This window comes from Herpailurus yagouaroundi, unplaced genomic scaffold (assembly GCF_014898765.1).
Source record: "Herpailurus yagouaroundi ecotype Mexico unplaced genomic scaffold, PumYag 216, whole genome shotgun sequence".
NCBI classification, from domain to species: domain Eukaryota; kingdom Metazoa; phylum Chordata; class Mammalia; order Carnivora; family Felidae; genus Herpailurus; species Herpailurus yagouaroundi.
Genome location: NW_024412447.1, coordinates 790,150 through 817,344, shown reverse-complemented (window position 1 = coordinate 817,344; position 27,195 = coordinate 790,150). Strand labels below are relative to the sequence as shown.

Genomic DNA, 27,195 nt, shown 5'->3' with positions numbered 1-27,195 from the left:
AGCAGGGCACCGCGAGCGAGTCGCGTCGGTGCCGGCAGACGCCCCAGGTCGAGGGATCCCGGGCGCAGCAGCAGCAGCCGCTGCAGCAGGAGTACGAGCCGGAGAGCGGGGAACGAGGCGCGCGGGGCAGCCACCTGCGCCCGCAAGGCCTGGACGAGGACGCGGACTCCTCTCCGAGCGAAATGGGAAGGTGTCCCGCAGAGCCTGACCTGGACGTTCTACGAGTCATTGTGCATGCTGTGTTGGAAAGGGGCTGGACGGGCAAGGGCGGGGACCGTGAGTAATGCAGGCGGGAGGGTAGTGACGGCACAGGGAGTGAAAGGTAGTTACTATCTTCGGGATGTGTTTTGGAGGCAAGGCCGACAGGGTTAATGGCTGTGTCAGATGCAGGAGATGTGGGGCACCACAGTCCTTAGCTCGAGCAGAAGTCAGGATTTCCTGATGGCCGTTCATGGAGAGGACAGATGCCCCCAGGAAGACCAGAAGTGTGGATTTTTACGCCTTGCGCCTGAGATGATGTGTGTGGGTGTTGGTGATAGCGTGTACTAGTGCAATTCAGGGAGAAATTCCAGGTGGCTGGTAGATGGGAGGTGTTTAAAGCCGCGCAACTAGATGAGATCACTGAGGGAATGCGTGCAGGCAGAGAGGAAAGTGGGCAGGAAGCATGGAGCTCTTCAGTGCCCAGGCTCAGGAGGTGAAGAGGGAGGAGGAAAAGCAGGAGGGTGTGCTGTCTTTTTCAGAAGCCGAGAGAAGGAAGCATCACCTGCCAAATGCTGCTGTTGGGTGGCATGAGGAGAGTACTGAGACTCGCCGTGAGATTTCACGTCTGTGGCGAGCAAAGCGGCAAGGGTGGATTTTGATCAGTAGTATCTGTTGCGGTAGGGACGAGACCACGTGAACCGAATTCTCCTTAGGTCTGTCCAGGGGCGAGTGGGTGTTTTAAAGGGAGATTGAGGGAATGGGGAGGGGAAAGGGGAGGCACTCAGTCGCCTTAGGAAGTGAAACATTACAAAAACCAGGAAGGGGGGGTTGGTCCATGTGAAACCCCCCCTGGGGTTGCCGGTTAGCGCTTATCAAAGGTAGGCTGTTACCCTCAGGGCTGTCGGGTGGGGTCTCCCCGTGTTGGCTGCATTCTTTTGGCAGCCTTGAGTCTTCTCCGGCAGGCTCTCTTTAAGGGCGCCAGGGTCATTTCAGGGATAGGCCCTTGAGCTGTTAGACACTGCACTAGTGGGCCAGGTGTGAGGCCCTTTGGGAGAGAGGAGCCTGGGTAGAGTTTGGTCACACAGCGCGTCTTTGTCCGTACGGAGTCGTCGTGCTCTTGGGAAGAGCAGTTCTGGTGGAGGGGTTGGAGAGAGGAGGGAGGGAAGGAGTTCCAGGCCGTGCAGGCGACTCTCCAGGGTTTTACTGCCGAAGGAGGCAGAAATAGGGAGAAGGGCATGTGGGATCGAGAGAGTTTTTATTATTGCCTTGTGGGAAGTTTTAGTTGAGTGAGTAGATGGGAAGCCGGAACCGAGAAGGAGGGGCGGGGCTCAGAGGGATGTCCCTGCGCAGGTGGGGCTGGAACCCAGCTCACCAGTGGAGGGTTTGGCCTTGGTCAGAACCTGGCCCGTTTCCATCAGAACAGGAGAGGAAGGCAGGGGGGTAGATGTAGGGAGCTTGCAGTTCCCTTCCCCTTGTTTTGTGATCGGGAATTAAGGTTCTCAGCCAGAAGGGAGAAGACAGTGGAGGTTTGAGAGAGGAGAGGGGCGGCCAGGCAGGTGGCAGAGGTGGGGAATGTGTTGGATCCCCTGGTAAGGCTGAAGGGTGATTGGGCCCCGGGGTGCTGAGGGGGTTGAGCTGGAAAGATGGGAGGTGGGCTCGGTGAGTGAGTAGTGACAGGACTTCGAGATTGGCCATTGGAGGGACAGGGAGGGGTGGGTTAGGTACCAAGAGAGCAGAATGCGGAGGCCGTTCGTCTAAGTGGGCAAGTCAGAACTCGGACTAGGCTTGGATCAAACAGGACAGGAATGAAGTCCCAGGCCGGCTCAGGCGCTAGGATCCCGCTCCTGGACTCCTCGGACTGATTTCCTCGAGGGCTGTGGATTGTGAGGGCGCAGACCCTCCCGAGGGGGGCTTGGCCCTGTGAGTTGGAAGGTGTCCTTCCCTGTGGCCCCCAGGACACATCAGAGGTAACACGCGCTGGGTGAGAGGGGCCATTGGGGGCTGCGGGTGGGATTTTCAGGTTTTAAAAGAATTTTTTCCTGTAGGGTCAGTTATTTTCTTTAAGATCCTGTGGGGTTTCTTTTCAGCCCTGGGGACCCGGCAGCCTCAGCCGGTTGGCGCTGAAGCATCCTGACCTGTGAGTGTCACCCCACCCAGACGGTTAGCCGCCGTGTGTGTGTCTGACCTGGGTCGTCAGCTTTCTGCTGGCGGAAGCATTTGCTCCACTGAACTGGAGCTAGTTATCTTAAAGCTTTTGTAGTAGAAATGACAAGAGTAGAAGGGGGAAAGCCATACTTGTAATTCTCACTTCCTAAAATGTCAATATACTGATGTGTTTCCTTCTAGTTTTTCTGTGTGTGTGTGTGTGTGTGTGTGTGTGTGTGTGTGTGTGCAGTTTTCCTCACACGTAGCTTTGTGCCCCATCTTTGCCCTTGACGTTGCGCCATGAGCTCTTACTCCTGTGGCCGGATGTTCTGCGCCGTCCTGCATAGGCCTGCCCCTTTGCACACGGGCATCAGTCGCTTTCCCAGTCCGCAGTCTGCTGTTGTGGGACGGTCACGGTGTTTTCCACTCCTCGATGTCAGAGGCGTTAGCAGGCTTTATATGGTGCAGTTGTCCCCCTTGTGTATGAATCTCAGCCCGTGATTATTTCATCAGGAGAGGTTCCTGGAAGTGGAAAGCACTTGACGAATGTTATAAAATTGCCTTAAAGGGGCGCCTGGGTGGCGCAGTCGGTTGGGCGGCCGACTTCAGCCAGGTCACGATCTCGCGGTCCGGGAGTTCGAGCCCCGCGTCGGGCTCTGGGCTGATGGCTCGGAGCCTGGGGCCTGCTTCCGATTCTGTGTCTCCCTCTCTCTCTGCCCCTCCCCCGTTCATGCTCTGTCTCTCTCTGTCCCAAAAATAAATAAACGTTGAAAAAAAAAAAAAATTGCCTTAAAGAAAGACTGCACCAATTTCTTCTCCTGTCAGCAGACATGATCCCGGACAGCCTTGTCACCATCCTGTGGCTAACGCTGAATAATACAATTTTAAAAAATGGCGTTTTTAACCTATCAAATTAGCTGGGTGATGTGTGCGTACAGCTAAAAACCTCCAGCTGTCGCGGCCGAGGGACAGAAAGGATGCCATCAGCCTTCCCCCCTCCCTCGCCAGGCCCCATCCCTGGAGGCCGGCGGTGTCCTCCCTCAGCTCTTTGTGCCGGGATCGCTTGCACACTTACTGGTAGCGCGAGCTCAGTGCGTGACTCATGTGTGCCAACCGTAGGAGCCATCGGTTGGTGTTCCCCTCTGACAGGGACGCCCCGGTTTCCTCACCCGCGTGCCGCCCTCAACGGCCACACGACGGAACCGAGTTCGTGCGTGTCCTGCACTTAGAACAGGACCTGGTGCCTGGTCAGCTCTCTCAGTAAGGGGCAGTTTTCGGAATTGACTCTCCTAACTAACCCCCCCCCCCGCCCCCCCCCCCCCGCCCAACGTGGCCTCCCTCTGGCCACCAAGTACAGGGTCACCTACCGAAGCTGGCAGAGCCTGGGGAGCCTGCTGTTTTGCAGAAAGGCCTGGGAGGAAAAAGAAACCTAAAGGAGGGATCTTGACCCCCCTGCGGCCCCACCTTCCCCCGGGGCTGCTTCCTCACCACCTCACTCTCCCTTTGCTGGCTCGTCCGTCCGCTGTTCTGCCTGCACACCAGGAAGCTGACGCACACTTGTGGCCCTGGGTTTGCCAGATGCCGTAGACATGCGCACGCCGTCCCACAACTCTGTGCAATAGGGTTACCGCTAAGGGAAAAAAAGGAAGGAAAACCAATACAGGGGCATTGTGTTGCTAAATTTATTACAAATAATTGAGAGAGGTGTGAAGTTTTTTGTTTTTTGTTGTATTTAATCTTCCCGTGTTTTAATGAATTCACAGCGTTGTGTGACCATCACCGCAACCTCGTGTCAGAACATTTTCCTTCTCCCAGGAGAGACCCTGGACCTATGAGCCCCTCCTGCCCCTTCCTCCGCCAGCCCTGAGCACCCGTGGAGCTATGCTCCCACTCTGCGCGGACTTGTCCTGGACACCGCGTGTAGACGAGCTTGTACCGTGTGCGGTAACCCGCGACTGGCCCCTCTCCCGCGGCAGGACGGGGCTGAGTCGCCCGGTCAGTGCCGTCCATTGCGAGGGCGCCCCCACGTCTTGTTCCCTGTTCGGCAGTTGCTGGATGTGTAGGTTTTTTCTCCTTTTGGTTACTATGACGAATGCTGCTGTGAACGTTAGTGTTGGAATTTTTACGTGGACGTGTTCATTTTGTATCTGCATGTGGAGCTGTTGGGACCCATGGTAACGTGTTGAACTTTTTTTTTTAAAGTAATCTCTACACCCAACGTCGGGCTTGAATTTGTAACCCTGAGGTCAAGAGTCACATGCTCTACTGACTGCCAGCCAGGTGCCCCGACATGTGTAACTTTTTGAGGAACCACCGGGCTGTTGTACAGAGTGGCTGCACCGTTTTATATCCCACCAGCGGTGCATAAGGGTTCCAAGTTTTCCGGCATCACCAGTATTTGTTACTGGAGCCAACCTAGGAATGTGGAGTGGGGTCATTTGATTTACATTTCCCTAACAATGGGTGATGTTGAGCATCTTTTCCTGTCCTCGTTGGCCACTTGTGTGTTGTTTGGGGGGTCATCCGAATTCAAATCCTTTGTCCGTTTTTTCACCGAGTTTGTCTTTTTTATTGGGTTGTAAGAATTCTTCACACGTGGTGGATACAAGGCTCTTGTCAGTTACATGACCCGCAAGTATTTTTCCATTTCTTGATGTTGTCTTTGTACTTCTTTGCTGGAATTATTTGCAGCACAAAAATTTTTAATTTTGAGAGGTCCACCATTCATTTTTTTTCTTTCGCTGTGTGTTTTGTTTGTTTGTTTGTTTTCTTTGGTGTCCTGTGTAAGAAACTGTTGCCTAATCCAGGGTCATAAAGATGTACCCCTGTGTTTTAGCTCTTACACTTAGGTTTGTCATCCATTTTGAGTTAATTTTTGTGTTTGGTGTGAGGTAGGGCTCTCAGTTCATTGTTTTGCATGTGGAAGTTCAGGTGTCCCGGCACCTTTTGTTGAAAAGACTGTTCTTTTCCGTTAAATGGTTTAGGCGCCTTTGTTGAAAATCACTGACCGTAAATGTAAGGAAATGTCTTCTATACCAAGCATCCGTTGTCTCAAAGTCATGAGACATACCATCTCTCAGAACTATTAAGAGAAACCTTTTTATAATATGGAAAAGTCTTTCTCCCTTTTTAGCAAATAGGCTTAGTGATTACACTTTTTAATGATAACTTACAGAAGGAATAAAGATTTAACTTAACTTTTGTGGTGACTGGTGTGTAAATATTTGCTAAACTTTTCTTATTTCCCCAACAAGGTAACTGGCTGATGGAGTCCTTTGTCTTTTCAAAGCCCCTGTGTCAACAGTCTCTTATTCTTTCACGATTTCTTCTTATACTGCTAATTGAAATTTGTAGCCTCTGGCTTTGAATACTTTTTTTTTAGATAAGGCTTAATTAAAGACTGTGGAGCTTGGAATTTTTCTGATTCCACAACAGTGATACTCTTTCAATATGCTATAGCTGATCGTAGCCCCAACTGGGGCAGAAGGAGCCCTCCATGCTGGCCCTGTGTCCTCTGGAACGCGGCCCTGTGTTCCTTGACTATCTCCTGCGTTTCAGCACAGCTTGATAACCCAGGTTCTCCTTGCACTTTCCTTGCTCTGCAAAGGTTCCCAGACAGGGAGTCTAAGGAGCTCCCCTCCCCGCTTCCTTTTTCATAGAGGATGGTGTTGAGAACCCAAACCTGGGCTCTCCGTGTACTCTGTTTCTACGCCTTTTCCACTGTGATCACCCTTTATGGTCACCTTTCCCGTAATGCTTTCCCTCTCTTTTGGTTGCAGGTTACAGTTAGTGATGCCTCACGTGTCCTGTGTTTGTGTCCCCCTAAGCGTGTCACCTGTGTGTGAATAAGTCTCTTGGACCGCGAGGTCTAGCCTGGAGCAGCTCCCAGCACATGGTCGGCACTCTGCAGGTGGTGACAGAGTGACTGGCAAGTGCTGATGTACGCGGGTGGATTGCTTGGTGGCGGGGTGTGCGTGTTTCATTCCACCAGCTGCCCCCTTGACGTAATTTCCCCCTTTTGTCCCCGTGAAAACGGTTTTGCTTTGGGGGACATCTACATCTCAGTAGCGTGTTCCTGGGGAGCCCACGTTCTCAGAACGCATCTAGCCTTTGCTCGCCTTCGGGGGGCCATCGCCCTCCATCTGCCCTCCCTGCCCGCAGGCCCTTTAGGGGGTCCGGAGGCCCGGCCTTTGCACCTGCCAAGTGCACCTGCCGTACCTTCTTCATCGCACGCACCACTCCCCTCCCCCGCCTCCCCCTCCGCAGCCCTGCCCTTCACCGGCTTTCTCCCAGAGGCCTCCTGCCCGTGCATCACCTACGCTCGCTTCTGTTCTACCTTCTCGGTAGCGTTCATCCCCACGTAAAAGTATTTTCTCACCTGCACGATAGATCTCTCTTGCCCACCACAAGGGAAGCTTCATGAGGTCAAGGCTCTTGCGTGCCATGCGGTTCGCTCTGTGTTTGGCACCCCACACAATGCCTGGCACAGGGTTGGCGCTCACAAAGTATTTGTTGAACTTCTGTTGCTAGAGCTGGTGTTCAGAGAACGACATTGGGTTTCTGTCCCTTTTCCCGTATACATAGCCTTGAACCGCAGGTCTGAAGGTAAATTTTTAAAAAGACATAGACATAAGTATACAATATGTACGTGTATAATTTACATGTGCCTGTAAGATCTGGAACATGGAGAATGTTAACTGGGAGTTAGTTGAGCATGAAAAAACGAAATACATTTTTATAGTTTGTTAGAACGAAAGCTGATATTAGTAGACCTCGTAAATACAGTTTGAAAGGACTGGCGTTAAAAAACACTCCGAGGTCTCCCCTCCCACATACCCCCTCACAGGAAACCCCTCGGAGGTCCCAGCAGCCACCGGCAGTGCCCCTCAGGGGAGGGCTCTCCCTGACCTGTCGGCCTTCAACCATTTCTGTTCCCTGTGGCACGATCCCACGAAGGACGTGGGTTTTAGGGTTCCCGGGCTTTTCCTGGAGCTCTGCACACCACTGTGCTGGAGAAAGCACACCTGTCAGACGCCTCTCACACCGTGTCGCGCCTTACATACGGCCCGGGTGGTGCTGCTTCCACAAGTCGAGGGGCCCGGCCCGGGCCCATCACCGTGACCGAATGCCCTAGCCACGGCGGCGATGGTCGCCTGCAACATCCCCAGATCATGGGCGGTTTGCCTAGGGGATTTGACCTTTCCCCTAACTCGTGTAGATTTTCCATATTTTCTTTCCTTCTTTTAAATTTTGCTTATTTTGAGAGAGCAGAGGAGAGGGGCAGGGTTAGAGGGAGACAGAGAATCCCAAGCAGCCTCCGTGCTGTCAGCCCAGAGCCTGAGTGGGGCTTGAACTCCCGAACCGCCAGATGGTGACCTGAGCCAGGTGCTTAACCCACTGAGCCCCCCCAGGCGCCCCTGCCTTTGTTTGGACTTTTATAGCGGGAGAGCGCTCTTCCCCTCGGTCACAAATGTGATGTGGCCCAGGACCTCTCGTCACGCTCTTAGCAGTTTACCTTCTCTGCTGCAGGATGGCAAAACGGAAGAGAAAAATTACCGAAATGACAGAGAAAAGGAACAAAAAACTGAAGAAGGCGTCAGCGAAGGAGATGCCACCCGCGGCCACACCGGGCACCGGGGAAGCGCACGCCGAGGTGGGCTCACGCGGGGTCCCAGTCCAGAGGGAGGGCGCAGCGAGGGCGGGATGGGTTACAAGCCTTCGCGCCGCGGGGCTTCTGGGAGCGGCTGTAAGACAAGTAAGAGGGTGGGTGAACTTCAGGTTCGAACGCCGCGACCGCCTTTCCTCGGGCACAGCGTCCACCGACCGCCGTCAGGGTGCCGTGCTGTCGGGGGCACTTGTGTCTGAGACGGGAGGCGGCGGGACAGCACGGGCTGCGCTCTCGGGAATGGGTGGAGTGCCGTGCACGCAGTGACGCGTGGAGCGTGGCCGGGAGTCCTGAGGAATTCAGATCTTGGGGCGTCTGGGGGGCTCAGTCACTTGAGTGTCTGACTTTGGCTCCGGTCATGATCTCACAGTTTGGGAGTTCAAGCTCCACGTCAGGCTCGGCTGACAGTGCAAAGCCTGCTTGGGATTTTCTCTGTCCCTCTGTCTCTGCTCCACCGCGCCCACCCCCCTCCCCCCCACCTCGCACACGCATGCTCACTCACGCTGTCTCTCAAAAATAAGTAAAAGTAAACATTAAAAAGGAATTCAGATCACAACATACAAATGCTCATATTGAATGGGACAGAAGTCTGTTGCAAAAATACATGCACTTAAATTTGGTTCCTGGTCTGAGCGTTAACGTTTTTCTTGATTGAGCTGTCTTTACAATTCCTAGGATGCGGTTGATGGAAACAGTGTAGGGTGTCACAGATTCTCCCAGATTGCACATGAAGTGGAACGTGATTAGGCGCGTATCCCGTGGTGACGCGTGCATCTGTGGGCGGGCGCTGCTCTCTTCGGAGGGGACGGGATTTCCTGTGGGTCCACGCCTGCCTGGAAGCACCGAGAAGCTCGTTCACACCGGTGAACGTGGGTGGAAGCGTCGTCTGGGCAGCGTCGCTTAATTCCTTAAAGTCGGAGACTGTTCCTGTGATTTGGGGGCACGTTTGGTCCCAATGTGTTGTTAGAGATCGGCCATTAGATGACAACTTGACGAGGTCCTTCTCCAGTCCTTGTGGAGGAAGAACTGGAAACCTTCTGACTCGGTCGGGGATGCGTCTCTGGCCAGTCGCTGTTGTTGTTTGTGGCACCCGTGATTCAGACCTGCCTCCACTTACGAGAGCCCTGTGGGCTCTTCTGCCCTCAGAAGTGTCCCCAGCTGGTTTCAGGGTGACAGGTGGCTTTTCTCTCATAAGATGGGGAAAGGACCGTGGTGCAGGGGGAGGAAGAGAGGAGGGCCCTCATGACAACGCCAACTCCTGACCGCAGGCCATTCTGGCCTTTTCTCTGAGCAGTTTCGGCGCGAGTACACATGGAGCACACGTGGCATTAGGGCCCTGGGAGCGCGCTCCTGAGACCACCCGTGCTGTAGACGCCTGGGCGAGTCTCTGTGTCCCTCGGGGGGTGTGCACCCAGTTCGATGACTCACTGGTCCGGGTCACTTGAGGCCTCCATCCACCGAGGCATCTCTGTGCTTTTGCCAGCTGGCTCCCAGGCCCCCGCCTAGTCCCTGGCGATTTATTTTTGATAGAGATAGAGCAAAGGTAGGGGAGGGGCAGAGAGAGAAGGAGACACAGAATCCGAAGCAGGCTCCAGGCCCCCAGCTGTCGGCACAGAGCCCGACGCGGGGCTCGAACTCACAGACCACGCGATCATGACCTGAGCCACCCAGGTGCCCCTCCTCCGTTTTTTTTTTAAACTCCATCCTATCACCTTGGTGATTTTAAGTTTTGTTTAAAACTTGCAGCTTTCCTTTCAGAGTGGCCTGCTTGCCGGCTGCTAGCCTGGGGCAGGCCCCGCAGAACAGGGCGGGTTGACAGTAGCCGTGTGCACAGGTTGGGATTTCTGCCTAACCTCAGGGGGACCTTCTTTCTGCTGAGTTCAGGTCATTTTTCAAAGTGTGTGATTGTTTTTTGTTATGAAAGCGCACGTTGGTTAAAGTAGATTTGGAAGACGGAAGAGAAGCTTCTGGTTTCTCTTTTGAGGCCTACGGTTTTTTCGGGGTCTGTGGCGTAGTGGACAGAGTTGCTGCTAGAGTCCCGTGCACTTCCGCTTGGTTTTCGGTCCCCGGGGTGTTGACCTGGTGGCAGGCTGGCCCGGCTGAGGAGCAGGAAGCGGTGCGTGGGAACGCGGGGCCCGGCCACCAGGGGTCGCCGCCCCTCCGCCTACAGGAGGCCCGCGGTCCTCTCCCGGGAGGAGCTCCGGCCCAGCGCAGTTACGGGGCGGGAACACTCGTAGGGGGAGGTCTCTGAGGTGCGGCGCTTGTGGGCTTGTGTCCCAAAGACCCCTTCTTACATTGCCAGGCCGGTCTCCCAGGGAGGGGCTCTTCCAGGCGGACACACCTTGGGCTGCGCTAATAAGAGGATTTCTTCACTCTGCTTTTCATGGGAAATTATGGAAAAGCCACGTCAGGCTCGTTTTTAAGGAAAGCACATGGAACACTGCACCTAATTTTGAGGCGGGCGGGTGGACCAGGCCTGGAGAGCACATCCCATTCCCCTGGGAGCTCGTGGAAAAGTACTGTGCTGTCCTCCCCCGCCCCCCCCCTCCCCGCCCTGCCCTGGCTGCAGGATCAAGCCCCAGAATCCATCCGCATGAGGAACAGAGAAGCCTCTGTCCCCACTTGGACTAGTGTGCCGTCCTCCCGGGACCGGCCGTCTGGATAGGCCCGTGGGAGCCCGTGTGGCCACTTCCCACAGCACAAGCGCCCTGAGCCAGTGCCAGGAGGGCCAAAGTTTCCCCAGGGCTGGCCCTCCGTGGGCCCGGGGCAGCCTCCTCAGAGCCGCGCTTCCTGCTGGGAGGGGAGCCTTGGCACACCCAGCGGACTCCTCTCTGGCCCTCTTTTGTGCGCTCCGGAACGTAGGAAGCCGTTTGTGCGGCCCCGGGCGCTCAGAACCTCCCTTCTTTGCGCATCTCACCAGCCCGTTAACCTGCAGAGGCCCTCGCCGCCCGAGGCCGGGAGAGGGTGTCTGTGACGCCCCCGGCACGGGCCGAGCCCTGCTAGTGCCTCCCTCAGCGCCCTGGATATGGTTCTGGCCGGCCGCGGGCCTCACTGGAGACCTGCCGCCCACACCACGCCCTCTCCCGCTGTCCTGCTGCGTGAGGGACGCGGGAAGTCGGGGTCCATGGGCCCGTCCTCTGCACCAGGGAGTCTCTGCCTGCTTCACGGCTTCTTGAAACCCTCCCGCGAGCCTGGGCGTCGGGCCGTACAGGCCCGCCTTCAAGCTGCTGGGCCCCTTCCTTTGAGAGGGTGGCGAGGGTTAAATCTTAGACAGCAGGCGTGTCCCGAGAGGTTGCCGACCCGTCATCAGTCATCAGTTGGGAGTGGAAGGGGCAGAAGCCCAGGGGTTGGTCCCGAGGGTCTCCCCACCACCACCGAGGAGATAGTCCACCGGTTTTGTCCCGGACAGCGAGCCCCACGACAGGGAGACATCACCCGGCTGCCCCGCTCACGGGCCAGTCAGGCCCCTGCAAGCCTCCGTGGGCACCCGGCAGGGGCGCTGCGGTGCCCAGGCCCTTGGTTGCCTGGAGGCGGAGGCGTGGCTGGCAGTGAGCAGGGCCCTCCTCCCCCGTCTCTTGGGTGAGAACCCCTGCGTTTGCACGAGACCGTCCTGATCACAGCGGAGTCCTCAGGCCCAGTGGCCCCGGGTGTGGCCCGTCCTGGTCTCACACACGAGTTGACCGGAGAGGCGGCCGCTTGCCCAGTCGCTCAGCTCTCAGCTGGCTGGGACAGAGGAGGGACTCCCACTTGGGCCTCCTGTGTCTGCTTCCCTTTCAGAGCACCCAAGGAAGACAGGGACCCACGGGGTGCCTGGCCTGACTCCTTAGTGTAACTGGGCTGAGGGCTGCCGGCCAGCGGGCGGCTCAGCCGTGTGCGGGGGCGGCGAGGCCCAGCACCGTCTAAGGAATAATGCGGCTCCTTTGGGGCACCCATTTCTGCACTGCTGTCAACGCGGGTGCTGTGTCGAGAGAAGGACCCCGGATTTGTCCCGCAGACCACCCCACGCTGGGAGTGAATGCGTTCCTGGAGCCTAGAGGGCACGGTGGCAATGGCAAGCACTTTTCTTCTTGCAGAATGTGACGTGCCGTGCATAAGCTGGGTGGCTCCCCAGTTCCCCATGCCACCCCACGTGCTCTGTGTGTTTTCACGGGCCCGACTGGAGCATGGCGGGTGACAGCGGGGCTGAGAGAGGCTGGGCCCCGCACCGCCACACCCTCAGCGGCCGTGGAGTGGAGTGTCGCCTGTCTGGAAGGGAGACACCTGCTCCGTACGGGACCACCCTCTTCTCTTCGTTTGTGATCTCGAAATCGGGATAGGAGTTACGTGGGTGTCAAGCCGGCGAACGCTTCCGAAAACCGTCACGCGAGGTTGTGAACTTTGCGGCCTTGAGAATTTGCTCAGAAGCAAAGTACTTCTTCCTAATGGTGTTTTGCCTCAAGAAATACGCGGGTCTGGCACTGGAGTTTTGGTTGTGAAAGTAGCAGCTGAGGGGTTGCCAAGCTTTACAGGCAGCTCCCCGGGAGCCTGAATTCCCCTGTTGCGTTGTCTTTGTTTTCTCCTTTGTGACTACTGAACGCTGACTTGTCAGCCAGTTAGTTATAAAGTGATGGCCGTGCAGGGCTGGGGGAGTTGGAGAAAAGGGACCCAGAGAAATTCCCTGATAGCCCCGAGGCTCCCGGTGAGGTGTAGGGGACCGAAGTCCCCCTCGTCCTGTCGTGGTGACCTCTGCTGCCTCCTGAGGGCTTTCCTTTTCACTGCCCAGTAGTGTCCCACCCACCGCACGTCCCACGTGTTTGTTTCTCCGTTCCCTGGTCTTTGGACTTTTAGCTCGTTTCCACTTTGGGGCTATGGGGAGTATGCTGTGACTGTATGCGAGGTTTTGTGTTTTCCTTTCTCTTGGGTAAATTCTCAGGACTCAGATGGACCATGTGTAAGTGTATGTTTACGTTTTATTTTTTTTTTTAAGAGAGCGTGAGTGGGGGGAGGGGCAGTGAGAACAGGAGAGAGAATCTTAAGCAGGCGCCACGCTCAGCACTGGGCCCCGCACAGGTCTCGATCTCACAACCCTGATGGCCTGACTGGTGCCAGAATCAAGAGTCGGTCGCTCAGCCACCTGAGCCACCAGGCACCCCGTGTGTTTACGTGCGCGAGGAGCTGCCAGGCCGTCTTCCGCGCCGGCACGCGGGGGCGCTGGTGCTCTGTGTGTTTGTCAGCACTGGTTGTTGTCGGTATTTTTCGTTTTGGCCGCTCTCGGGAACGTGGTTGTGTCTTCCTGTGTGCGTGGTTTTCACAAGCAGGTGCTTGAGGCGTAACTGACGTGGGGGAACCCACCCGCATTGAAATAATTTCTCGTAGTTTCCGCCCCGGTCGCTGACGGGCGTGAGCATCTAGCAAGCCTTGTTTCTGTGCGTGAGGTCCCGTCGGTGAAGTGCTCGCACAGCTCTCTTCGCGCTCTTAGTGGCGGGTTTTCTTACGGTGGAGTGTTGAGAGTTTGTTACCTGTTTAAGATGTAGGTGTTTTATCCGATTTCCGATCTGAAGCGCATTCTCTCCTGATCCGTGGGTCCCCTTCTCATTTGCCAGCAGTGGCTTTTGAAGAGCAGGGGTTCTGACTTCTGATGAAGTCTGACTTACCTGTTTTTCTTGTACGGTTGTACTTTGGTTGTACTTTCTGTTAACTCGTCGTCAGGGGCGTGTCCGGAGATGCTTCCAAGTCCGCAAGTGTGGATCTTCGTGGATCTTCCGAAATGTTAGGATTTCCCCGGGTGGGGCGGTGGCATGTCTCACGGCCGCCCTCTTAACGGTCGGTTAACCTCGTTTCCCATGTGGATGCGCCCGCCCGGCACCGGAGTGCCGTTGTGCACGTATGCGACCTCTTCTCTGGGCCCCCAGGGGCCGGAGCGGCGGTGGGACGGCGTGTGGCCAGTGCCAGGGAAGAGACGTCCGGGCCCGAGGCCGGCGCTGGCGTCTGCCTCCCCTGTGTGTCCTTCTGCAGCCCGTTTTATTGGTGGTGTCCTGGTCAGCAGTGGGACTGAGACGTTTTTCAGTCACTTATGGAGCGTCTTTGTCCTGTGAGTGTCCTCACCACATCTTTCTCCTCTTTTCCTGGTGCTCTGGTTGCCTTTTTGTGCACGTTTTACACATGCTTTGTCCCAGTTTGACTTTGATGACGACATTCTCCGTGCGTGCAGGCAGATGTCAGTCCTCATCCCAGAGATAATGGCCGCCTTCTCCCTCCCACCGTCACTTACGAGCATTTTCTCTTCTGTATTTTCCTCTCAGCTGGGCTGCACAGCAGTCCATAAACGTGTTATATTTAACTTGCTTGTCACCACGCTGCTCCCTTCTTCAGGTTTTATAGGCGTGTTTTAATATTGAGTAGAGTAAGTACCTCCAGTTGTCATGTGGACCCTGTTTTGGGATGTTTTCACCTAGTTTCTTATTTGTACGAGGTTTGGGATCAGCTTGTACGTTTCATGAAAAGTCTTTTGGGGCGCCTGGGTGGCTCAGTCGGTTAAGCGGCCGAACTCGGCTCAGGTCATGATCTCACGGTGCGTGAGTTCGAGTCCCACTCGGGCTCTGTGCTGTCAGTCCAGAGCCTGGAGCCTGCTTCAGATTCTGTGTCTCCCTCTCTCTCTGCCCTTCCCCCGCTCACACTCTGTCTCTCTCTATCAAAAAAAAATGAATAAACGTTAAAATATTAAAAAAAAAAAAAAAAAAAGAAAAGTGTCCTGTGCTTTTTTGAGGTTGTTTTTATGTCATTCAGACGATCGTGCTTCTCTCCTAGGAGATTTGCGTGTCTGGCCAGGAGCAAGTGACCTGGGTAGGGTCCCTGTGGCAAGCACAGGGCAGATCCCATCGGTCTGTCTTTCCCTGTCACACGATATCAAAATACACAAAACTACAACTCAGTAATGGAGTCTGGGCCCCCGCAGAGGACACTCCCAGGCCTCCTGGGCCCGCTCTGACCGTCTCCGCCCGGCCGCACGGTATGCCCTCTTCTCCGTCCGGGCAGAGGCTGTCTGTCCCACCTTCCTTTCAGAAATTGACCTTTCTGGCCTGACCAAGCTTTTCGTTTTGTTCTACCCACTATGTCCTCACACTCTGCATGGTGAGCCTTCACCTAACTGTTCTGTAACCAGTCAAACCCAGCAGCAGCTCATGGGGGTCAAACTGGGACGTGAACTTGTTGAGCAAGTAGGTATTAAACTCTGGTTTTTGTGTTGCTATGGGAAGAAGTTTTATTTTAACGTTGAATTAACTTAGGTGTTTTCGTATATGGTAGGTCATAGGAGCGTTCATGGTTATGTATTTTTTTCAACCAATTCTAATAATTTGCGGCAAGAATTCTTCAGTTTTAAAAGGAAGGTGAATCAGGCAAGATGATCTTTTCTTTTTTTTTTATTATGGGGGTTGGGGTAGAGTTTAGACGGCTTTAGGATGATGGCCTCCTCTTTGTCGTTACCTGCACTGGCTTTTCTCACATGTAACTTGCAGTAAAACAACAGCATGTGTGTCAAATTGTACGTGTTTGAGACAGAGCCATGGTTAAGTCGCCGTGTCGCTTAGGGTCTGGGTTGACAGCCGGCGGTAGCTGTTGGGGTGGAAAAATCACACAGAACGTGAGAAAACCCAATGATGGACGAGTTGTGACCTTGGAAGTAGGGAGTGTCTCTCGCCGATTTCCCCCCGTCTGCATGAAGAGGCGAACGGCGATTGGGTTGGCACCGGAGGGCAACCTGGCACAGGCCGGGTCTCGGCCGGGGTGTTTGCACACGAACAGCAAGGACCTGTGTCTGTGGCTGTTTTCATCTCAGCACATGCGTGCGGAGCACGGGGTGAAATTGAACGTCTGTACATGATTAAAAACAATCTCTCAGGGGCGCCTGGGTGGCCTAGTTGGTTGAGCATCTGACTTTGGCTTAGGTCATGATCTCATAGTTGTCGAGTTTGAGCCCCACATTGGGCTTGCTGCTGTCGGTCAGAGCCCGCTTCGGATCCTCTATGTCTGCTGTCTGTCTGTCTGTCTGTGTCTCTCTCTCTCTCTCTCTGCCCCTCCCCCACTTGCGCTCTCTCTCAAAAAAAAAACCCAAAAAACTAACTCCTTCCCCCCCCCCCCCCCCCAGAAGTAGACTCTCCCCCTTAAGAAAACAATAAAGGTCTATTATAAAACCAGACACATCTTTTTAGCTCTTACTTCTCTCAAAAGGTGAGCATGTCTCAAGAAACCAGAGACTTTAGGAGCACCTGGCTGGCCCAGAGCGTGCGACTCTTGACCTCAGTCAGGGTCCTGAGTTCAGGTGCACGTTGGGCGTGGAACCTGCTTCATTAAAAAAAAAAAACAAAACCAAGCAAAACAGAGACTTGGAAGTTCTTCACCGGAATCTTAGCTTTCACACTCCGCGGCTGGTGGCGGACGCCATTTTATACGTTCACACGCACAGAGCACACTCACTTGTAGAGCACACTCACGCGTAGCAGACTCACAGCACTCACGTAGAGCACACTCCCACGCGCCGAGCGCACGAGGCCCGCGCGGAGGCCGTGCGGGGCTCTCCGGCAGAAGGGCGCTCCGGAACGGTGGAGAGGCTGAGGATGCCCGGGATGGCTCTCTGCCTCTGGGCTCTCCACCTCGCCGGGGGTGGGGGTGAGAGGGGGGGGGGGAGGGCCCTGGCCTCCAAGCCCGTCCCCTCAGCCCGGGAGGTGGCCAGAGCCGAAGCCCCTGACTTCCGGGCACCGGCGGGTGGCCTCGGGACAGAGCGGCCCCCGTGTCCTGCGATGTCTCTGGGGACTGGCTTCTGGGTACCGCTCGGTCTGCAGATGCCCCGTTTCGTCAGTTCTTTGATGCTTTATGAAAATGGTCGTTTTTGTGGTCTCTCGGTCAGTGTTTTTGGTCGCCATCCTTCCCCCACCTGGCCAGAGAGTGGGTCTGAGGCAGATCAGGGCTTGGCAGATCTCTCCTTTCGGGTCAGCGTTGTGGGCCGTGTGGTCTCCGTTGCTGCTCAGGCTGCCCGTGTGGGGCAGAAGCGCACAGATGGCACGTAAAGAAATGGCCACGTGCAAACGCGGTGTATTTACCCCGATAGGCGGGCACAGGGGACTCGGCCCAGAGCGCGCATCCCCCTGCTGCGAGGCGTCCAGCCCGCCGGCGCCGGCCTCTGGAGCAGTGCTTCCTGACAGGGGTCTTCCTGCCCCAAGTTCCTGGGTCTCCGCGGTATGAAAGGAAGCCCAGGGATTGTACTTTGGGTAAAGGGTGGCCCGTATCTGGGGCCCTGGGAGGCTTGGCAGGCCTCTGGGTTTGTCCCGGGGACCGACGACGGCCCTGTGTCATTGCTGCGGGGGGAAAAGTTGCCGTGGACACCGCCACACGGAGGGCTAATTAGGAAAACAATACGGCATCTGTGACCGGCAGGAGGACGTTCGGTTTGAAATATAAAATTAGTATCTATGTAGACGGGAAGTCGGACCACCGAGAGAGTGGTCCTAACGTGCCACTTCCTGAGGGCGGGCACTCGTGTTCTCTTCTGGACGCAAGCCCCGATGGTCCAGGGTGCAAGCGTGGGGCCCTCTGGCCACCTGAGTGGCTCCTCTGTCCTGTGTGGATGTGGAGGCCGCTGCCTGGGCTGGCTGCAGCTTGCCGGAGAAGCGGATACACATCCGCGGAGCACGGAAGCCGTGACTGGAAACCGCACGACGAAGCTCGCCGGAGGGTTCCAGAGGCTGCGGGTGACGCAGAGGACAAAACCTTCTGCGGGCGTGCTAGGGGGCATCTGGGTTCTCCCCTGCTCAGCCGCCACGGGACGGTTGGGGGGCCCGGGGGCCCGAGGCCCGTTTTAAGGAGCTGACCTCAGGGTGGTGCGGCTCGTTGTGTGGTGAGTCCCCGATGCTGCCTGTAAGTGCTGGAGGGGCTTTCCGGTGTCACAGCGGGCCGTGTACCGTGCACGCACGCTCCCTCCTCCTCTCTGTCACACCCGGGAACAGGGGCCGAAAGCACAGGGAGGTGGATGTTGGCCTCGATGGGGCGGTCCCTGCGAAAGTCAGCCATCTACTAAACGGGCGAGTTCACCTGTCCTTGGGCAAGTCCAGCCGAGACAGGGTGGACGTTTAGGGGTCACGCTGGGAGGCTTCCTCCGGGAGGGGGCTGGAAGTGGTGCCCTGTGAGGCCCTTCTAGTGCTCTGGGCCCATTCCACCCGCTCTGTGTCCCCTGGAGCCAGGCGGTCCCTTAGCGACCTCTGATGATACCACGGGACCTTCTCCACGCGACGGGACGGGCCTTCTCCCAGCCGCTGCCGAGCGTCCGTGCTCGTGCTTGTGGGTGTGCTCCTGTGTGTACATTCCTGCGTGCGCTCGAGTGCTGGCGTGTGTGCGTGCACCCGTGCGTGTGCCTGCGTCTGAGTGCAGTTCTGTCACAGCTTGGATCGCTGTAGCCGCCAGCGCGGTCAAGGCTTAGAAGTGCTCTGTTGCTGCACGGCTCCCTTGGGCCCTACCGTTCTAACCACTCACCCACTGAGTGAAGGACATTTGGGTCGTTTCCAGATCGTGGCTTTTAGGGGTAAAGCTTCTGTGAACACCCACGAGCAGCAGCGCTCGCTTCTGTGGGGAGACGCCCGGAGCATGGCCGCGGGCCGGGCCAGCTGGTGAGGCACGTTTTTTGAGGCCCTGCCAGGCGTCCCGAACGTGCGGCTCTCCTCCCGTCCGCTCCCGCCGTCACCGTGCGCGAGGTGAGCTCCTCAGCACGCTCACCAGCGTTTGGTGTTTCTGTTCGTTATTTCAGTCGTTCTCATGTCTGTGCTCACATTTCAAAGAGGACAGCCTGAAGCGCCCTGGGAATTAACTTGCCGCTTGGGGATTAGCGACATGTGCTCCTGGCTTGGAAACGGCCGTGGGCTGGTATTGGCGTATTGCCCCGGCCTCGTGGTGGCGCCGCCCTGGCGGGCCCAGCTGTGATGTGTCCCTGTCTGCCCTGCCCGCGTGCGACATCCTTTTTCTCCAGGGGCTTTTCGAGAGTGGTGGTCTTCACCGGGCAGCGCTCAGAGTTGGCTGGCACGGGTCCGCGGTCTGTTAGGCCGGCCTCGGTGTGCCCCACGGTCTCCACGGTGGAGACACGGTTTCTCCAATCACTTGTCACATCTGGAGAATTGCAGAAAACCTAGAAGCTGATCAGCTTCCCTGCTGCCGTGGAGACCTGGCAATTGTCATTCTGGGCCAGAGAAAACAGGCTCCCCGCCCCACCCCCCCACCCACCCCCGCCAGCCCCGCCGTCCACCGGCCATAGCTAATGCCCTCAGTGCTGCGGCCGTCAGCCCGGGAGATGTGTGTAACTTTGCCTCCTTGTGCTCAGCAGAGAGCAACTCGGCAAAGTGGAATTTTAAAAAAGCAACGTCTGTTGTTTTTCCTGAGTTATACATGGCCAACGTGAAAAAGAAAGAAGGAGAAACTACAGAAAAGCACATGGAAGGAATCAGGCTGATAACCTCGCGGTGAACGTCGCGGACATGTTCTCCATGTTTTCGCGGTGGGTGTACTTTATTTAACATATACGACAGTACCCACATCGGCTCTGGGTACTAGGGTTTTTGTGTTTTCTGCTACGACCAAGAAGAGGGTAGCTCGTGGTTGCTTTCATTTCAGCTTCTTTGATCACGACCGCACACGGTCATTCTCCATGTACATGTTGGTCATTTGCTTCTGCAGCTTCTAGATTTTTTACCAGGTCTGTTTGCACATTTGACCTTCTCTGTATTGATTTGAAAACACTGCTCGTGCTAAGGGCTCTTCATCTTTTTTTCTTTTTTCAAGAAAGAGAGGCAGGGAGAGAGGGAGATCGAGAATCCCCAGCAGGCTCACACTGACAGACAGCACAGAGCCCGACATGGGGCTCATCTCACACACCATGAGACCACGATCCGAGCCCAAATCGAGTCGGATGCTTAACCAGCTGAGGCTCCCAGGATCCCCCTTTCATCTTTCTTTTACGTGTCAGGTAGTTTTCCAGTCACGTTACTCTTGTTTGTGGCTTTTGCCCTAAGCAGACAGCCCCTCTGCCTCTCCCAGCCTGCAGGAGCTTCCTGCCGCTGCTGGGCCCTGCACCGGCCTCCCTGGCGAAGAAGGCCTCGCTGCCTCCCCACACCCCGTCTTGTCCCGTGCCCCCTCGGGGTTACATTTCTCCGGCCGTTAGAGAAAGACGAGGGTCGAGCAGCGAGGCATCGCCAGGGGCCTCCCGTTCGAGGGCTGGCTTCTCGGCTTCTGCCACACTTGGACTGGCTCTGCCCCCTTGGCTGGGGGAGGCCCTGGGTTTTGACGGCCGGGTTTAGCTTTCACTGGTGATGTGGGTCCTTCTACGTCTAGTGTCTCCAAAGGCAGATCCCAGGGAAGCTGAGAGTGGTTGCCTGGGGGTTATCAGCACGCGCCCCCGTGGGTGAAGCCCCCCCACAGACCAAGTACTTGGCCCCACTGAGCCTGTCTCCTGTTGTCTAGGAGCGCCTGGCAGCCCTCTGGCCCTGGCCGGGCCGCACTGTGTTGTTGCCCGCCTACAGTCCGTCAGCCCCGCGGGATGGGCTCGGGTGTGGCTTCCGCACCATGCGGTGCCGGGGCCTGAGTCATTCTCTGTGGGGAGTGGGTGCGTGTGGTTCGGGTCCCCTCAGACGAAGGTGAGGAGGGAAGAGGTTGCCTGGTGGACAGAAGGGAGTCTTTGCTGGCTGTGCGGCCGGTTAAGTGCCAGGCCCTGAGACGTCGCTACAGACGGGAGCCCAGAAGCCAGATCCAAGTTAGGGCCTGGTTGGGGGAAAGGTCGTGGCCCTCAGCCCTGGTCCAGGCTCTGACACTGCCCCCAGAACAACCGTGGCACGTTAGTTAACTGCTGCCAGTTGTCATGCCCGAGAGCTCACTGTGCTCGAGGGAGGCCGTAGGCTGCATGGTGACCTGGGGGTCAGGTGGCATGGGGGCTGTGACCCCTAGGAGAGTGAGCTTGGCTCGGTAGCCGCGTGGGAGTCACCAGAAAAAGGCTCTGTGCCATAGGTGACCTGGAGCCTGTCAGGTTGTCAGCCTGTCGTGAAGTTTTAGGTAACGCACGTGCGTAGAGCCCTTGCCAGTCTGGTGGACTGGCTGACGTGAGAAACCCTCTCCTGCTTCAGGCGCATGAGCGTGTGGAAGAACGTGACAGCAGAACCGTATGGCGTAGCTGAAAGCGAGCCACGAGTGAGAGATCCAGAAGCTCGAGGCCAGACTGGTGAGCGAAACTGGAGCCAGCGGGCCCAGAGTCATCGGAACCGGGCTCGTGTTCTAACGGTGGCACGGCCACGCGAGGTGGCCCGCCCCCTCACGGGCAGGTGGTGGAGCCGGACTCCGGCCCCGAAGCCAAGAGCCATAAATTGGAAAATCCTACCCATTGGGCAGATAGAGCAGGCAGGCAGGGTGGACGAAGAAAGAGCCCGTGATGGAGAATCAGAATCCCAAACCCACGGCGTGCGTGGGGGCCAGACCCAAAATTTCAGTGACCCGCAACCTGGGAGCCCCCAGCCGAGAAGTTCACCGGGAGACTTGTTCGGACCTCCGGCAGAGATCAGTGCAGAACCGGCCCCCGGGGCCTCCCACGAAGAACGGCCCTCCTGAAGACTTCCACGGCGGAACAGCCCGGTCCACGGGACCACGGGAGGAGGGAACCGTGGTGACAGTCCGCCGGCAGGACGGGGGATGGAATTCACAAGAAACACGAGGCAGGGCACCTGGGCGAGGCTACATGGGTTTGCGGTTTTGGGGGGATGAAGGGAGGGAGAGTCAGCATTCTGTCCCGTCTCCCCCAGCCTGGGAACAAACGGGAAGCTGAGGCGGAATCTGACTGAGACAGCAAAGGCAGAGGCTTCGGCGTGGAGCCCAACAGCGGGCCCAGCGGGCCGAGCGGGCCGAGAGAGGCGAGCACCCGACCGGGTGTGCAGAGTGCGGGGCGGCGGGGGCCCGGCGGGGTCCCTGTGGCGCTGCTCCTCAGGAGTGCAGAGGGAGGGGAGGGGCGGCGGCCAAGGGCAGGGTTTGAAGGTGACCTGACGTGTGTGTTGCAGGGGCACGTCTGGTCCCTAACTCCCGCTGGGGCCCACCCCGCCCGCCCGGGGGGGTGGGGTGGGGGGCGACAGGCAGGGCGGGGCTGGCTGGCCGGAAGGAGCGGGGTCCAGGGCCCAGACGGCCGCTTCCCAGGCTGTCACCCCGAATCCTGGCAAATGGGAGGCCTGAGGTCGTGGCCTGAAGCTGACGTGGGAGGTGTGCTTCACCGGGAGTGACGTCGGATGGCAGGAGTGGTTCCTGGGAGTTTTCCGGTGTCTACAGATCGTGAACCAGCAGTGTTCTCTCAGGGGGGAGCTTGGCCGGGGAGAAAGATGGAAAATGAGTCAAATCTGGGTAACTTTTTCCCACGAGACGCTGCCGCGCAGCCTGGGGTCCCACCGGGGACACCGCCTAGCGGACTGCCGGGCGCACACGTTTCTTGACCTGACTCCTTTCTCGGGCCTTCGTCCTGGTCGTGGCCTGGATTGTCCGCGGCGCCCAGGCACACCTGGGAGGCGGGGGAGGAACCCGCTCGCCTGTCTTTGCCGAGAGCGATTCGGGGGCTCCTGCATCTGTGTGTGAGCAGCCTGCTGTGTGCGCCGTGTGGCCACGCATCGTGCCGGGGGGGCCTGCGGACCTTCGCCGGCCCGGCACAAGGTGGTCGTGCCGACCGGCGTCCGAGAACACCGACAGACGAGAAAAGAGCTGCTTTCGGATAAGTCGCGCGTGCCGTGTGCCCTGGAAATGCTTCGCCTGTTGACTAAAGTGGCCTGCAAACAATGAAAAAAGAAAGTTAACGGAGGAGGCCCCCTCCGGCTGCTGACGTCAGCGCATTCCGTTTTGCGTGTCCTTTCCATTCCTGGGATGCCGGTCTGGGCATGCGTCTCTCGCACGTGAGCTCTTCGTGTGTCGCTCGATTTACGCCTCCAGGAGCGTTCTTCGTGTTTGAAGACAGAGCCCCCACCCCGCGCCAGGCACGTAGAGCACAGCCATGGTGAGGAATGCAGAAGACGTGGAAAAGCCGAGAGAAATGTCTGGTGCGTGAGCACATCTGTATTTTTACAGACGTGCTTAGCTTTCAGGCAGGCGGGCACACTTCACTTCATCACGCGAGTCTGTGAACCGAGCCAGGATCCGACTGTCACTGCCATTTTGGAGACTGAACCGCCCTCCACCGGGCCCCCACCCCCCCGTCGCCCCGTCCCCGGGTTTGGGTGGCTCCACTCCATCCCCTGCTCTCCTTCATGCCCGGCGTCGTCACCCCCTGTTCCACCACAGCCCTGGGAGCCCCAGCCCAGACGCTCCCCCATCCTGCCTCGGAAAGCAGAGCCGGCCCGGAACCTGGCCTCCCGAGTGAGTCTCTGCTTCTTCGGTGGCTTGTTTTTTTGTTTTTCTTCCCTCTTTGCCTTAGAGGGGGGGTGTCCTGTGGTCTTGAGAGCTCTTGGCCCTGGCGCGCATGGGTGTTTTAAAGCTACTGGGAAATTCTGCCCCAGAGGTGCCAGGAGCTGACTGGTGACGTGTGTGCGCGCCTTCCCAGGAGGTCTTGCCCGGGGCCGCCAGGCCGCTTCCTTCACCAGAACCACTCTTCTGTAAGGTCACGCATAGTAATAAAACAACATGCTTCCTGCCTTGCCCTCCTCCTGCTGAAATTATCGCCACTTCCTGGCTGTTCAGAGGAAGCCACTAAATTTGTTGTTTTCAGCCGAGTGGACACCACGTTTATTTAAGGAAGCTTATTTCATTATAACATTCGCTAACGTTTATAAGGAATATTAATCGCTGCCTAATCAGACAACGTGCGCAAGAAAGCTCTCCCGTTTCGGGTCTGAAATACCAGAATGGGCAGATTAGCCGGAATATTTGTTCAATCTTTTCAAAATTATTTTTGTAATGGTATGAAAAGATTTCCCAGGATGGAGTATTCACAGCTGGGAAAACAGTCGCCGCTTTGAAGATGGTTTTCCCAGGCGCAGAGCTCACGTCTCCTGCTGCGAGGAGCGTAAACAGTGTAACAGTGCCTAGTGAAACTGGCCGTTCTCTTGGTGAGTTTTCGTGGCATACGATGGCCTTCTTCCGGCCAGGCTGCACGGTCCCCTGTCGGGAAGATGCGTTTACAGACCTGGAGGAGACCGAACGGCAGTGTGCCCAAACAGGCCAGGGAAGCAGGTGCGGGTGTCGGACCCCCCGGGTGCTGAGTAGCTCACTCTGTGCTCATAGGTCGTATCTTTCAAGGTTGAGAATGAAAGTGGAGGTTAAAGTCTTGGCTCTCACCGACCCATCAGGTTGGTCTGGACGATGCCGTCCTTACCTCTAACCCCAAGCCTCTGTTGGCCCCAGGGCCCCACACGTTCACTTGGACTCCACACAGCCACCACCCGAAGCCCCCCGGCCTGGGTACCAGGTCGTGGTTCGGCGGCAGGTCGGAAGCGTGTGGCTGCCGGACATCAGGCTGGGACGACTGTCCAGGGTCCGCCACCGGGAATACCGCAGGCGGGGCACGGGGCTCAGCGTGCAAGATGGGCTTGGCGACTGTGTTGGAAAGGAACCAAAAAGTAGGATCTAAGAAAGTCTGAGGTTTACACACCTGTATCAGGGTATAGGCCAACGCCCGAAGCACAGAGAGCCCGAGATCCGGTACCTTAAGTAGACTAGAAGTTTATTCCACAGGCCAGGGGTGAGTAGCCGGGAACCCAGGCCCCCTTCGCCTTACTGCTCTGCCTCCCCCTGGGGTGCTGTCCCTGCTGTGGGGCCAGCGGTGGCTCGCTCTGCACCAGTGTTTTAGTTCCGGGGCAGGGGACCGTCGGAGCGAGGGTCAGTGGCTTCATCTTCACGGAGATGGCTGGGACGCCGTGGGCCTTCCGCTCACGCCCTGCTGGCCCCACCCGGGTCATCGGCCCGTCTGGCTGCAGGCGAGGCGTTGACCGTCACCCCCACCTGGGCAGCCGGGAACCCGGTCAAAACCGGGGCTATGTTCCCAATGGCAGGAAGGGAAGCGTGGGCGCTGGGGGAGTCTGCCACGGGCGGGACCGCCTCGTCGTCAAGTCCCGAGGGGAGGCCTGCGGGCAGCGCTTAGTGCCGCGGGCTTGTTGGGTGGCCTGGGTTTCGGCAGGGCAGCGGCACGCGGCGTGACCTTGGCACCCGGCTTCTCCCTGAGGGTACGTCCAATGGGGATCGCGCGCGGGTAGCGCACAGGCAGCCACAAGGGTGCGTGAGGTAACAGATGGAATGGCTGATGCGGTTCCTGCCACGGGTAAGTGCTTAAGAAGTGGCCGTTGCTCCTGTGCTCGTTGGAACGAGTGACACTGTGGTCACACGCATCCCTTTGGGATGCGTGGGGTTGATGTTTGCCTAGGTGGCCCAGAAGTGGATTTGAGCAAACCTCCGCGTTTGCTGAGGGCAGTTTGGTGGCTTAGCGTTCTGTTCACATTATTGCTATAAAACCCGGTAGGTAGAGTCTGGCTGCGGCATCAGAACCCGCAGAAGCCTCCCACTTCCCTTCCCCTTGACCTGACTCCTCTGTGCTCCAGCGTCACATCTGAGAAGTCGGGGTGGCCACAGACCCGGCTCGTGGCAGGCAGGGGACCTGAGACCGCGCACGGGAGACGTGTGGCGCGGCCCTGGGCGGTGGTCAGCACTCAGTACGTGTCGCTGTGACTTGTTCTTTTAATCAAGTAATGTGTGCAAGTGGGGTCGGGATCTCTTCCGTCTCGATCTCCTACCAGGAGGTCGGGCCTCGTGAGCTGGCGTCTGACGGTGTGGCTGAACTTTGGGAACACAAAGGGCGCCGTGTGCCGTTATGTGACGACGGCCTTCTCTGCCGCAGGCGTTCCACGGCGGCCACGTTCCTGTGAGAAAACGTCATCCTAGTGAGTATCAATAGCATCTGGAGGCTGGCCTTCTGTCCTTATGTGTTGGGGTGCAGACGGGGGGTGTCTCCCCGGAGGGTGACGTGTTCCTCCTGGCCCAGTGGGATGTTGTCATTGCCCTGAGCAGCCGACTGGCGGTCGCTTGTGAAGTACAGACTCGGTCGTGTGGCCCGTCTGTGACCGTAAGCCGTTTTGAATGAGGTCAGCAGAGCGCCATTCCTGAGGACCAGAGAGGCCACTTGAGTGCCTCTCCCAGCGGCCTGTGGCCTCTGCTGCCCTTTTCAGCATGGAGGCATCTCACCGCCTGGTGGATTGGGTGGAGTGCTCCCAGAGGGCAGGCCTGGGGGACCCAGGTCAGCGAAGACGTGGGTGATGCACGGGCAGTGTGTCCGAGCACATGAGTGAGTGGGCGCGCGAGTTGTGTGAGGGTGCGTGTGTGTGCGTGAGGCTCTATCTCCCAGAGCGCCCTGGCACTTTGCGGCCACTCCCGAGCACGAGTGTGGGTCCCGTGCCACCTCGGCTGAGCGGTGCTCCCGGCCAGAGAGCCTGGGGCTGCGCCTCCTGTGCCCCAGCCTCGAGGGCGGCCCACATTCTCCGTTCTCCGAGCTGCGGCCTGTCCCGGCCCCGTGGGGAAAGAGGCGTCTCGAGGCAGCTCTGCACCCCCTGGGCGTCAGCTGGGCCCAGACGCTGGCCCTGGACGCACGGTTGCCGCCAGCCCGTCTGACACGGGTTGTGAATTTGTAACTCGGGGCGCGGGGTGGAGATGTTCCCGAGCACGTAAACCGAGTTTCCCTGTCGTATGTGTTTTGTGAGAAAGGAATTCAAACCTGTGGTATTTTCAAATGTCTTTCCTGTGGCCCCCACATCCTCCTCAAAACAAACACCCTCAACCCCCACGTTGGCAGTTTGTGCAAATAAGCGATCCGAAAATTAGAACTGCCCTGGGTTCACACAACCTCACGGAACTTTGGTTTTAGAAAGAAAACAGAACTTTCTTCAAGAAAAACAAGCAAGGGGAATTGTACTCTCAGAATGCAGACCTGGAGTCCCCATGTCCGAGCAGGGCATTCGCTTGACTAGTATGTGGCTTACCTTGACCCAGGAGCCCCGCGGGTGCATGGGGTCTGGGGACAGACGCGCTCAGGGTGCCCGTCCTGGAGCGGGCCCACTGCCACCCCAGCCTCTGGGCCAGGGAGAAGGGAATGGAGCTCTCTCCGGCAGGCAGGTCCTTTCCTCGGGATAAATTATTTGTGGCAAATACAGTCGTAACTTTTTTCTCAGTGT

General features: G+C 57.3%; 1 protein-coding gene across 1 annotated transcript in view; it reads left to right on the top strand.

The window, feature by feature from the left end:
* Positions 1 to 27,195, top strand: part of CHLSN (cholesin) — a 121,719-nt gene that overhangs the window by 12,072 nt on the left and 82,452 nt on the right. The window contains exon 3 of the mRNA XM_040455697.1: positions 7,876 to 7,999. Coding sequence (XP_040311631.1) covers positions 7,877 to 7,999 — 123 coding nt within the window. The 5' untranslated portion in view covers position 7,876. The remainder of the gene's footprint in view (positions 1 to 7,875; positions 8,000 to 27,195) is intronic.